This window comes from Carassius carassius, chromosome 18 (assembly GCF_963082965.1).
Source record: "Carassius carassius chromosome 18, fCarCar2.1, whole genome shotgun sequence".
Classification (NCBI taxonomy): domain Eukaryota; kingdom Metazoa; phylum Chordata; class Actinopteri; order Cypriniformes; family Cyprinidae; genus Carassius; species Carassius carassius.
This window is the reverse complement of record NC_081772.1, coordinates 20,519,689-20,531,983: the sequence shown is the minus strand read 5'-3', so window position 1 is coordinate 20,531,983 and position 12,295 is coordinate 20,519,689. Positions and strand designations below refer to the sequence as shown.

Below are 12,295 nucleotides of genomic sequence, written 5' to 3'. Positions count from 1 at the left end.
TTATCTTTATAGTTATCGTTATGAGTGTGAACGGGGCATTAGAGTTCATTTTTAGTTACCCATATCTGTTCCCAAACACACTACTGAACTCGAACACCTCACTTTATAAAGGGGTTTACTGAACCAATTTAGGCTACGTAAACTAGATCTGTGTTTAAATGGCAATTCCGATAATCCCTCTTACACAGTGTCCAAAATCAGCTACAAGGAACAAAATATTTCTGTTGGTCTCTGGCTAGCACATACTATACACCATGTAATACCACACCTATGTATATTAGACATGAGCCATAAAAAGCAAGTATCCAAAACTAGAATTCGATTATTCATATACATCTCAAAACATCATACTTTTTTTTTTTATTACAAAAGGACCATAGTTTTATTGATATTAAAGCACAATCATTTTATTGAATGTAATGACCTTTTGATGCTAAACTCTGATGATGTCTCCCTCTGGATAGTAGCAGGTGATTCAAAGTGAGAGAATACACCACATCGAGTGTCAGTTAAGTGCCATTTCTACAGTATCGCCCCAATATATTAGTTACGGTTTAGTGTAGCGTATGTATTTTTTCCCAGAAGGCACCTCTTTGAGGGTAAAACCTGCTGGGAAAAGTTTGTTGGCCTCTTCATCTGACAGAGAAGGGATGACCATGACTTCTTGACCAGGCTTAAACAAAAAGGGGGAAGAAGAAAAATAAATAAGTTATTATACTTAACCATTTTTTTTCCCCCACACAAGAAAGAAAATCAAGTAATCTGTATGTTACCTGCCAGTCTACAGGTGTGGCCACCTTCTTTGTTGCCGTCAGCTGCAGAGAGTCTATGACACGGAGAATCTCATCAAAATTGCGCCCGGTAGTGGCTGGATAGAGAATGGACAGCTTCAGCCTTTTATCAGGGCCAACGACAAACACCTGAAATATAAGAAATCTGGTAAGTGCAGATAGAAATAAGCACATTTAGTTTCATACTTGGTGTCCTAATGAAATAACACCACACTAATCTTATTCAGATATAGATCTCCCTTTCTTTTGGAAGGTTCCTTATGGTTTTCTAGTATGGACTACTTTGTTGTTAAGCTGCTAAAGCACATGTTGTAGCAAAGACTAGATCCAATCTACAGGTACATTGGGGCAATGGAAGCCTTAAATGCAGCAGAACATCAACAGAAATGTAGTCAGGCAGAACACAGTTTCACAATCCCCTATTCAAGCATAAAGCTCTGATTCTAAAGCAGTGCTACTCAACCTATTTAACTACAAAGAGCATTTCATCAGAGAATTTACTTCAAAGGCCCTTAAGCTGATATGCACCTCTGCTGCTTCCGTTGTCATAAAACAAGTTAAAAAACAGTTTACATTTTATACATCTTTATTTTTCAGCATTTTAATTAAGTATGCGTTCATTTAAATTTTTATAGGTTGAATTAAATTATTTCTAAATTTAAGATAACATACGTGATGGGGGAAAAGGCATTAAAAAAAAAAAAGGCCCCTGATTGAGAACCAGTGTTATTTTAGTATTACTGAGATACTATTATAGCTTTACATTTTTTATTACTGTTGTTAATTCATTTTGTTTTTAGATTCTGCGTTTTTTTTTTTCATTTATATTCGTTTTAAAGATTTTTCAGTTTTTTTTTCAGTTTTAGTTTGTAATTTTAGTACATAAAAAAATTAAAAATAAGTGAAATAAAATGAGTTTTAGATTTTAATCTTAAAATAATAATAATTTATGTATTTAGGGTTTAACCAACTCACACAGCGAGCAGTGAGGGGCATCCCGTCTTTATCCCTCTCATCAGGGTCCAGCATCCCCAGTAATACGGATAACTCCCTCTTGTCATCTGCTATGATGGGGAACGGCACGGGACAGCAGGTTTTGTCTTTATTAAATGACATAATGTCCTATAGAGAGCAAAAGATACATTAACATGAAGTCATATTCACTGTTTTTGCAGATTTCAGTCAGTCATTCTTATGTGTGAAGCCTCGTTAGAAGAAAGAGGAAGACATTTTTTGGAGGATATAAAAACTAATGTTATACTTTACAATTAAGAGCATTACAGTACATGCACACATCTGGATTTTGTATACGAGTAAAGAGTGGTGTGGTTTACCAGCGACTAAGATCACACAAAACACACTCTTGTGGGAACCGGGTGTCTGCAACATTCACATGAACTTGAAAACAAGAGTTCAGCCAAAGGCACATGTGGGTGTGAGAGCATGTTTTTATATCCCATAAAAATTGTTAGCATTAAAACCAGCAGACCATAAAAACAGCAGCAGCAAAAGCGGGGTATCTCAACCTTTTACAAACTAGTTTTTATTCCTTTTGTGTGTGTGTGTGTTACGAAACGTTTGGCCAGGTAGCCAGATGTCTTGTAACATGTCACCAGCCCTTTTTTTGACTAAAAAGTATTCAATGAGAAATTCAGGGAGAGTTTCTGAGAGAGTCATCTGCAGAAAAAAACCTCTCTGGATTAGAGTAAGGAGGTTTTATCTGAACCAATCAGAGAAGTCCTCTGTGTGCGCGTTTCTTAGGGCTACAGGCCAATTAGAAGACACTCAAGCTGTAAGAGTCCCAAAACAATTGAATGTTAAGAACGTGAGGCCCATGTGACCTCTTAAGAGTCTGTTTATGAGTATCATACAATTTCATCAGGGTACACTACTGATCATAAGTTTGTGGTCATTAAGATTTTTAATGTTCCTGAAAGAAGTCTCATGCTTACCTAGTAACTGCATTTATTTGATTGCATAAATACAATAAAAACACTAATATTTAAATTACAATCCAAATAACCATTTTCTACTTTAATGTAACTTTCAAATGCAATCTATTCATGTGATTGCAAAGCTGAATTTTAAGCAGCCGTTTTAAAAGACAATTGTGCTACTAATATTTTTTTGAAAAGTGTGATATTTTATTCAGGATTCTCTAAAGAACAGAAAGTTTAGAAGAGCAGAATTTATTTACAAATTTTAACTTAAAAAAAAAATCTCTTTACAGTCACTTTTGATAAATGTAATGCATCATTGGTGAATAAAAGTATTCATTTTCTTTATAATAAAATAAATAAATAAATCAATCCAATCCACACTTTATTTTCTATCAGAAATACAGGATAGAATTTTAAAAGATTTTAAATTTAGTAGTAATATATTACAACTATAATTTAAAAAAAAAAAAATCATAAAAGGGCAAATAAAATCAGGTTTATAAATCAACTAAATAATGAGTCAGGAGTTCAGGCTTTATTTTGTGGGATGTACGAGTGTACGATCTGCAGACCTCACTCCATTTGCGGTGGTCTTCCACGCTGTCAATGGACAACGCGATCATCTTCACATCACGTTTCTTAAACTCATCGTGAAGCTTCGCAGCGCGGGCAAGTTCAGTCGTACACACTGGAGTGAAATCACGTGGGTGTGAGAACAAGATACCCCATCTAAAGAGGGAAAGAAAATGCAGTACATAAATTTGACAGCTTCAGGGCTTTTGTGAAAGAATCATCAGATCATACTTCTGCATTTTTGCATCCCACCTCACGGACAGTCGGATCAAGCCCATGTTTTATAGGCATTACATGTTTCCTAAATTTTAGCCAAAAGCACAGCCTTTTTTCCTCATATAATGTAATGTAGCACCACCAGTAAAAAGTAACAAGTGATAGGTTGAGCCATTATGAAACAGTCGTGTCAGAAAACCATCTGGTTGTGTAGATAATTTATCATACTGGGATTATGTAACCATGTTATTCGAGTTATAAGGAAAAGATTAATTCACTCCCTGCAGACATGAAATTGAGCACGTCTGAGAACATTCTCTTTAAATCTATCCGAGAAGTTATGGGAAACTCCAATTCAGCCCAAAAGATTTAGATAGAAACGCACAGAGCAGCACTTCTTATTCAAGAGTCAACAGCTGTTTTGACTGCTGTTAGAGAAACAACTTAAATTGGGAAATGAGAATTTACGGTTGCTAAACGCCCTCTTATTCATCACAACATCTGCTACATGCTTCAGTTTCAGCATCTTCCGCTTTTACCTCCCAAAGGGAGAACTCAAGACACACTGTGGAGGATGTTTGGCTTGAATTTGGAACCACAGTCAGGCCCCCTTCCATTACATAATGCATTATGGGGCAATTGAGGAGAGTTACAAAATCTAAATCTTTTTTTCAGGTCAATTCACGGATCTCAGGCTGCTCAACAAAGCTTTTCCACTCTGCTATGAAAAGAAAAGAACAGTTCATACTGCTTTCATGTATTTTTTCAATTTAAAACAGGTTACAATATGTATACACTACTGGACAAATGGTTTGTCGATGCCCATTATATCCTATACATGCATCCTGTGAATTTAAGCATTATTAAACTATACAGCAAATCTCAACTGCTTGAGTGATCATAGTCACAAAATGGAAATTATATTATCATCCAGAAATATTTCAAGCTGGATATACAGAACATCCAAAATGACCTGCATACACTAACAAAGCAATACATACTATATAGCTACATTTTGATCATTTACATTATTGGGCAGCTTTAATCTGTTAAATACAACAAGTATAAAGATATTACAAACATTAACGTGAGTTTCTGTCAAGTGGCTTTGAAACGGTGTAGTGAAACGTGCTATAAAAAAATATTTTTGGGCACAATATGGGGGACTTCCAAACTACACTCTTGCCAAAAGCTCAACAATACTGGCCTTGTTTTGTGAACTCTTACAGCCACAGTGACTAGGCACATTTTAAAGTATATTATGTCAATGCAATAAAAGCAGGATTTTATGACTCCTAAAGTCCTAAAGAAAAGCTTCATGCTGCAGATTACTTATGGTTTAAACTCAACATAAAGGGTCTTTCAGACTACCTTTTAAGCCAACTCGGTTGCAATAAATAAGAAGTAATTTTTTTCATGATAAAACTATTGATAATAAGATTAATTAATGTGCGTATTCCGTTAAGTACAACGTTAGACACAGAACACCGGATGTTCGTTCGTACATGGCACAATCAATAAAGGTCAGCTCCGGTTCACACTGCACACAAAACACTTCATGATCAGGAGTGGATGCGGCAAACCACAATAAACCTGTATTACAGATCGTATCGGACGAGGCCTGCTCGCTCAGAAACAAAAATAACACATTTAGCTAACGTTACTTACGAGTTTCCCAAGAATTCGTGAAATTTTATTGTGCCGATAGTAGTCTCTGCTTCAAAGTTAGGGAACACGTCTCCCAACAGAATTCCAGGCATGACTGTTTTCCTTCAGACTGCTCTTGAAGCTGCACACGTGTAACCCTTTAATGGAGGGTTTTAAACCAGGAAGACGAGGAGTGGGCGTGGCGATGCTTCTGATTGGACGAACACCGTCAGCCCCGTGATAAGGTCTGGGTTGTTTTTTAAATGAATTTTTAATGTTTCTACATCATAAATAGAACACTGAATTGAACAGAGAATACATCATTGCATTTTCTATGAGTCTTCAAAAGTCTTGTTGAAAAATGCATTGGTGCTTTTTTGCTAAAATGGTAAAATAAATAGCAAAGCTTTGATATGATATAAGATGGGGCTGATAAATGGAATATAAAAATCTGTTCCATACTCCGGAGCAGAAGATGGCAGTAACGTCGTAAAAAAACAGGAAAAAGAAGCAGTGAAGCCAAGGAAGATTTAGAAAATTTCTTGTTTAGATGCAATAAATATCATGAATACAGGCAGAAAAGGCAGGAAATGGAAGAAGAATATAAAACTGAAGATATTCTTAGAGAAGGGATGGAAAGAAATAGATTAAAAGCTTTGTTTATATTTCTTGAAAATACTGGATTAATAAGAGAAACGAGATAACCATTCGTGTTGTTGTTGTTTTTTTATTATTATTTTGGTATTTGTTATATATATATATATATATATATATATATATATATATATATATATATATATATATATATATATATATATATATATATATATACCCCCAGTACAGTATCTGCCAAATCTACACACTCCAGTACACTAGGTGGCGATGTGCAATAATTACAAGTTGCAAAAGCCAAGAAAAGAAGACCATTGCTGCTTTTAAAGATGGCGTCCAGTCAGACGAGTTCTCTGTTATCACCTGTAAAACTATGACCTGAAGAAAAAACACATCCAAAAGCTATATTATAAAACAGAAGACATTCCAAGAATATCGGACTAGCCTGTCTTGGCATCTGTGAGTTAAAATGCCTTCTCCTAAAGCGCGGAGCAGCGGCAGTGGTCCGTGTCCCGGTGGAAACGGGCGCTATGAGTTCCTCTCTCTGAGCCGGGCTCCCGCGCCGCAGCTGCTGCAGAGACAGGGCTCCGACCCCACCACAGCCCGGCTCCGAGCTTCCGAGAGCCCCAGCGGAAGACGCGGCTCGGGGTCGTCCACCTCTTCCACCGGCGGGCAGCAGTTACCGGAAGAAGACTGTATGAGACTAAACCCGTCTTTCGTCGGCATCGCGCTCCGCTCTCTGCTGGCAATCGACCTGTGGCTGTCGAAGCGGCTCGGGGTGTGCGCCTGTGAGGACTCGTCCTGGGGCAGCGTGCGACCCCTCATGAAGCTCGTCGAGATCTCCGGACACGGGATCCCGTGGCTGGCCGGTGCCGCGTACTGTCTGTACAAAAGCGACAGCGCCGCCGGCCAGGAGGTCATGCTGAACCTGCTCACGGGTAATGCGCTTTAACTGCTGCTCATTCATTACACTGATTTTATTTTTTTACACAGACCCCCTTGCACTCTCACTACGGCCCCCTGTGAGTCCCCGGGCCCCACAGACACCGCTGAGTGAGTAAATCAAGATCAACTCTGATGTAACGATGCTCATGCAGTGTAGCTTAGTAGGGTAAGGTGTTCCTAATGCTCAAAATAGGAATGTGATGCTTTTTGTTAAAATACTCATTTTTTTCTTTAGTACAAAATATGTGTTATTTGTGCTGTAAAGTCTAAATTGGCTTGTTGGATGGTGCCGCACTTGTTGTACATGGATGAGTTTCTGGTTATTATGAGTTACGTGTGTCATTCCTGTAATGAAAGCAAGAGGCGCTTTCATTAGATCGAGAGCAAAGTGGCTCGAGTTTGGGGAAAAATGATCTCGTCTCATGTTTCTAATTCTTCTTTCGATCTTGATGCGTAATCTTTATTTTTCCATAAGGTTCATTCTGTGATTCCTAAAATGAATAACCACAATAGAGAACTTTGTGAGGATCCCTTTACTATAGATAGATGATCTTTATAACATAGTAAAAAGAATGCCACATGATAATGATGGTTTTGAATCCCTAATCTATTCTTCAAATGTTGTGGTGGCCTTAAATTTGTATTGGCCTGTAACTTTAAGTGCAGTAACTAAACTATTAAACTTTAACATTTTCATAAACAAGCCCTAGAATCCCGGAAGATAGCTTTTAAACATAATTTCTCCCTGCAAACGTGTATTCTTTGGAACAATAAAAAAATATTTTGTCTGGTAACAAGTCACTTTTTTTTTTAATCAAAATATATATATTTGTTCTTATTTGTTCAATGCTGATGGGGATCTTCTTTCCTTTCCTGACTTTGTGTTTTTGAAAGGTGCAACAATCTCACTAAGAGATTTTAATAAGGTAACAAAGTATTCCTGTCAGTTTAAAAACTTTAAAGCACATTTATGTTATGGCTGTGTAAACAACTACATTCCTACACTTGCATTTAATGGTGTTTGTGTATTAGATAAAAAAAAAAGCAATAACTTTTTTAACTCTGAAATAAAAAAATGTATGGAGCTTTTCTCACAGACTATTAATCCTAAGTAAAATTAAAGAACTTCATTTTAAAATTGCTCATGGATACTACCCTTGTAATTTATTTTTGAGCAGATTTTCTGAGAATACCTCAATGTGTTCATTTTGTAATTCTGATGAAGAATCTATTCTACATCTATTTTATCATTGTCCATTCTTCAAATCTCTTTAGTCAGAAGTTACCATGTTAATTTTTTCTTGCTGTAACAAAACGAATCTATTATTTTTGTGTCAGATTTTCATTCCAAGGACATTAATCTGGAAAATATTGTTTTATTGCTTTGTCTTCTGGGTAAATGTAATCTTCATAAAGCCAGAGCCATCCATTGCAACCCTAACTTTAGAATGTTTTCTTCTGATATAAAGTCCCTTTTTATTTTCTTTAAGAATATGTCAAATCCTTTGATCTCAAAGTCTTCAAAAGCTTAACATTATTGAGTCTATTGTAAGCTATGTTTAAAAGATCTTTTCTTTCCTTTTATTTTTTTTGTATTTATTTATTATTTATCTTTGATACATCTCGTTAATTTGTGTAGTCTATCTAACTTCATTGATGATGTCCGTTTGCCCCCTGTTACTTCAAATCTATTTTTATTATTTTAACTGCAATTAAAAAAATAATAATAATAATTTGGAGGATGAAAGAATTGTCCCTGTTCCTGGTTCGGTGTGCAAAGCTGTGCCGTCATTTGGGCTTTTGTGCTAACGTCCACCACTGGACCATGAAAATACATGTCTATAAAAATCAATTGTGTAAAATTAAAAATGTTCAATATTCAATTTAAAATCGAATTCAGAACTATGTTAAATACCACATAATATTCAGTTTTGCTAAATGACACTTGTCAAGAATTCAAATTCACACAATTCCATTTCAAATAGTTGAATCATATTTTAAGATCCATATTAAGGCATCCTATAAAAGCCAATTCACACTGTAAAACAGACCCAGACACACTGCAACAAATCTGTTCATCAGGTTTTGTTGGGTCAGTGCCTAACTTTTGTTGGCGTCCGTTGTCATTGATCAGCCCTTGTGTTTCTGGTTGTTTGTCGATTCTTGGAAAATGTCATACTGCAATCAAATGACTGATGTCTAGGTCTGCCTCTGTCGATGCTATGTGAACTTGCCTTAATATTTTTTAAGTTTGCCTGTCAAATTCAACAATTTCTCACATGTTTTCATAATTTATTTTCCAGCCTTGGTTCTGGACCTGGTCCTGGTCGGCGTGATGAAGGCTGTAGTGCGGCGGAGACGTCCTGCTCATAACCGTATGGACATGTTTGCCACATTCTCTGTGGATGGCTATTCCTTCCCATCAGGCCATGCCACACGTGCTGCGATGTGCGCCCGCTTTCTATTGGCACATCTGGTGCTGGCGGCCCCACTCCGCGTTCTTGTCCTGCTCTGGGCCACATTTGTTGGTTTTTCTAGAGTTCTCCTCGGACGCCATCACGTGACGGATGTCGCCTTCGGTTTCTTCATGGGCTACTGGCAATATAATTTGGTTGAGATGCTCTGGTTGTCTCCAGTCATGTTGCAAAGTATGATAGGACGGCTTCACTGAGAAGCTAAGACTGAGGTCCCCATTATTTGGAGGATCTAGACACATTCGGTTGCTGGTAATAATTCCATTATGTCTGTCAAATTGCTTTATGTGTGTTTTTCACGTTTTCTGTGTCTTAACTTGAATGTAAAATCTCTCATATCTTCTGCCACAAATATCCAAGGTTTTAGGTTCACATTTGATCAGACTGAATAGATAAATGAGTTTAAGTTGAAGTGAAAACAGACTTAACTACTTTTCCATCACTTGAAGTGATTTCTCTGCTACTTTTGTCAGTAATCTGAGATGTGATAGATTACTCCAGTCTTAATGAATCCGCTGCCATCCTGTTCTGCTCTTTTGAGGATTGGTCCATATCAAAAAAGGAGGACGGATGGGATGATCTTTGGCTTCTAACATCAGTTTACTTGTTTACAGAATAAAATCTCGCCATTGTGGTACTACATTGTTATAGGACCTGAAACACTAGGCAACATCTCGAAGATTTTGCTTCCATTTTAATAAAAAAAAATCAGCTCTTCATGAATGAATATTTAATTAAGCAGGGGAAGAGAACATTTCAGCACAGATCTAATACCTTTAGGGTATGTTGTGTTATCTCTGGAGGGTTCCTCATTACACTGATATCGATCTAAAGTCTTTTGTGTTTTAAAGCTCTGTTCTGATGTTCATGTCTCAAAAGAGTGAAATTGTTCTTTTTGCTGTGGTTTTATTGTGATCTTGTTAGCCACTGTTAAATTTTATTGCACTTTTTCATGCAGTCTTATTGATCTATGAAACGGAAGTTTGTTGTATTGCTTTGGTTTAATAAAAGTTAGCTGGTTTTCAATAGGGTTAAAGCCACAGCTGTGATTATAGAGCCATAAATCACATGACATGCTGTAAATTGTTGCCATATATCAGTCATAATGACTGTTTGATAACATTAAGCAGGTGTAAATTGCACCATGATGGCCATAATTTTAAATAAATTTCCACTCTGTCGTCACTCTCAGACTGGACCAAAATTTTTTACTATATGGCCTATATGTCGTAGAAATAAGGGATAACTTATGTACAGTGGTCTTTACATGGTGTTTGAAAGAATAGTTCAGCCAAAAATGAAAATATATTGAAAATATTCTCACTCCCAGGTCATCCAAGATGTAGATGAGTTTGTTTCTGCATCAGAACAGGTTTGGAGAAATTTAGCAGTACATTACTTGCTCAGCAATGGATCTTGTGCAGTGAATGGGTGCCGTCAGAATGAGTCCAAACAGTTGATAAAAATACAACAATACAAATGACATCAGCCCATCAGTTAACATCTTGTGAAATGAAAAATTGCATATTTGTAATTCCAACATCTTGGATGGCCCAGTGCCAAGGTTTCAGTTTTGGGTTAATTGTTCCTTTTAAAAATATTTCAAAAGCTCCATGGTGTTACCATGTACATGTGCAAAAAACAGTGTTTCCAAAGCACTTGTTATTGACCTTGTTAGTGGAGGAAGATGTTGACATTTTCAAATAATTATTGTCTCAATTATGTTAGTGAGAAGGGGGTTTAGGGCCTTTCTTTTCTTTCTCATAGCTTTTTACAATATTGAGACTATTTTGAAATTAAATTTGTGTCCCCCCACTGAGGACTGTCTTAATGCTACACATGCAATTACATTTTAGAGAATTATTGACTTCCTAATTCAAAATCTAGAGCTTTTTTAAAATATTTTTTCTTTGGTATAAAATATTTCTCCTCTGGCAGCACTTGCCCTCAAAATGATTTGCTGTAATAAGATTCTGGTGAAGGTTCTGGGCGTTTTGACTGTTTCTAGACAGCCATATTTACATGCTTCCTTCGCAATAGTTGGGTTATTTCTTGAAAGTGCAATCATTTGATCATTTGTGCAATATCACAATTCAAGTGACAGATGGTATCCAATAATCTTATTTTAAATTGCAATAACTTTGCGCTGTTTTAGTGATGTGTTTTCAAGGGACCACGTGTGTTGTTGTGGTGTTATTTTCTCTTTCTTTCTCTTTTGGAGGATGGAGAGGGAAAACTCTTTATTTGATTCAAGTGTTTTAGCTGTACAGTCATTTTAAATGGCTTCACAAACTATTTCAAAATCTGACATTTGATCCTCATGTGGTTTGCAGTGTAAAATGCCAATTTACATTTACCAAAGTCAAAATGACAAGGGATATTAAGATTAATTAAGGGATTTCATAAGATTAATGTGACTGCTATGACTGTTGATTGTATTTGTGAAGTAAAATATACCAAATATATCCAAATATGATTGTATTTTCTAAATAAATATGAAGGAATCAATGCTTTATTTCTGTTAGTTTTTTTTTCTTTGAACATCTCATTTTGTTAGGAAAATTTTGACACCGTCCACTTCAGCTTGATATCTGTTTTACAGTAAGCTCTCACTCAGAAGATAAGCTCAGCAATTTAAGAATGTATTTTGGTCATATTTCAAAATAAACACTCAACCCCTCCTTCAAGACTTTGTTCCAGCTTGTATTTTTTTTCTGTCCATGTATTTTAGAGCATACATCATCTTTTTTTTTATATATATATATTTTTTAAACAGGTTACATATCACAATGTGTTCATGGTAAAATGCTTCATCAATGAGTCACAACCTGAGATCCATCCCTGTTGTGAATGAATCGTTCAGAAAATGGATCTTAAGTTTTGTAAATAGGTTAAACCGATTCACTGAAGAATGATTCTATACTAACTTTTGGCAAGTAATATTTGCTAGCGTTACTATTTGCTAGTTCATATCATAAGCAGACATATCAGAGCTTTAATTTAAATGTTTAATTAGCTGATATCTAATGTTTGGTAATTGATGTGAAAATGACATTACTGCGCAGATACACAGTACAGATACCACTTGGCAAGACAG

At 36.1% G+C, this 12,295-nt stretch overlaps 2 protein-coding genes across 2 annotated transcripts; one reads left to right on the top strand and one right to left on the bottom strand.

The window, feature by feature from the left end:
• Positions 1–331: 331 nt before the first annotated feature.
• Positions 332–5,349, bottom strand: LOC132092649 (peroxiredoxin-6-like). The gene is made up of 5 exons (XM_059498973.1): positions 5,189–5,349; positions 3,304–3,460; positions 1,767–1,913; positions 774–920; positions 332–673 (listed from the first exon to the last, which is right to left on the bottom strand). Exons 1-5 carry the CDS (start codon positions 5,278–5,280, stop codon positions 548–550), a joined length of 669 nt encoding a protein of 222 aa, XP_059354956.1. The 5' UTR covers positions 5,281–5,349; the 3' UTR covers positions 332–547.
• Positions 5,350–6,078: 729 nt separating this feature from the next.
• LOC132092648 (polyisoprenoid diphosphate/phosphate phosphohydrolase PLPP6-like) lies at positions 6,079–10,383 on the top strand. The gene is made up of 2 exons (XM_059498972.1): positions 6,079–6,717; positions 9,028–10,383. Exons 1-2 carry the CDS (start codon positions 6,249–6,251, stop codon positions 9,393–9,395), a joined length of 837 nt encoding a protein of 278 aa, XP_059354955.1. The 5' UTR covers positions 6,079–6,248; the 3' UTR covers positions 9,396–10,383.
• Positions 10,384–12,295: the final 1,912 nt, after the last annotated feature.

What these genes read in the sequence shown, in the direction of transcription:
- LOC132092648 (XM_059498972.1), top strand. Translation starts at nt 6,249, where the DNA reads ATGCCTTCTCCTAAAGCGCGGAGCAGCGGCAGTGGTCCGTGTCCCGGT. An exon ending in CATGCTGAACCTGCTCACGG is followed by an intron (nt 6,718 to 9,027) that starts GTAATGCGCTTT and finishes TTTATTTTCCAG; the next exon opens with CCTTGGTTCTGGACCTGGTC.
- LOC132092649 (XM_059498973.1), bottom strand. Translation starts at nt 5,280, where the DNA reads ATGCCTGGAATTCTGTTGGGAGACGTGTTCCCTAACTTTGAAGCAGAG. An exon ending in TGCCCCTCACTGCTCGCTGT is followed by an intron (nt 921 to 1,766) that starts GTGAGTTGGTTA and finishes CTTATATTTCAG; the next exon opens with GTGTTTGTCGTTGGCCCTGA. An exon ending in CCACACCTGTAGACTGGCAG is followed by an intron (nt 674 to 773) that starts GTAACATACAGA and finishes TTTTTGTTTAAG; the next exon opens with CCTGGTCAAGAAGTCATGGT.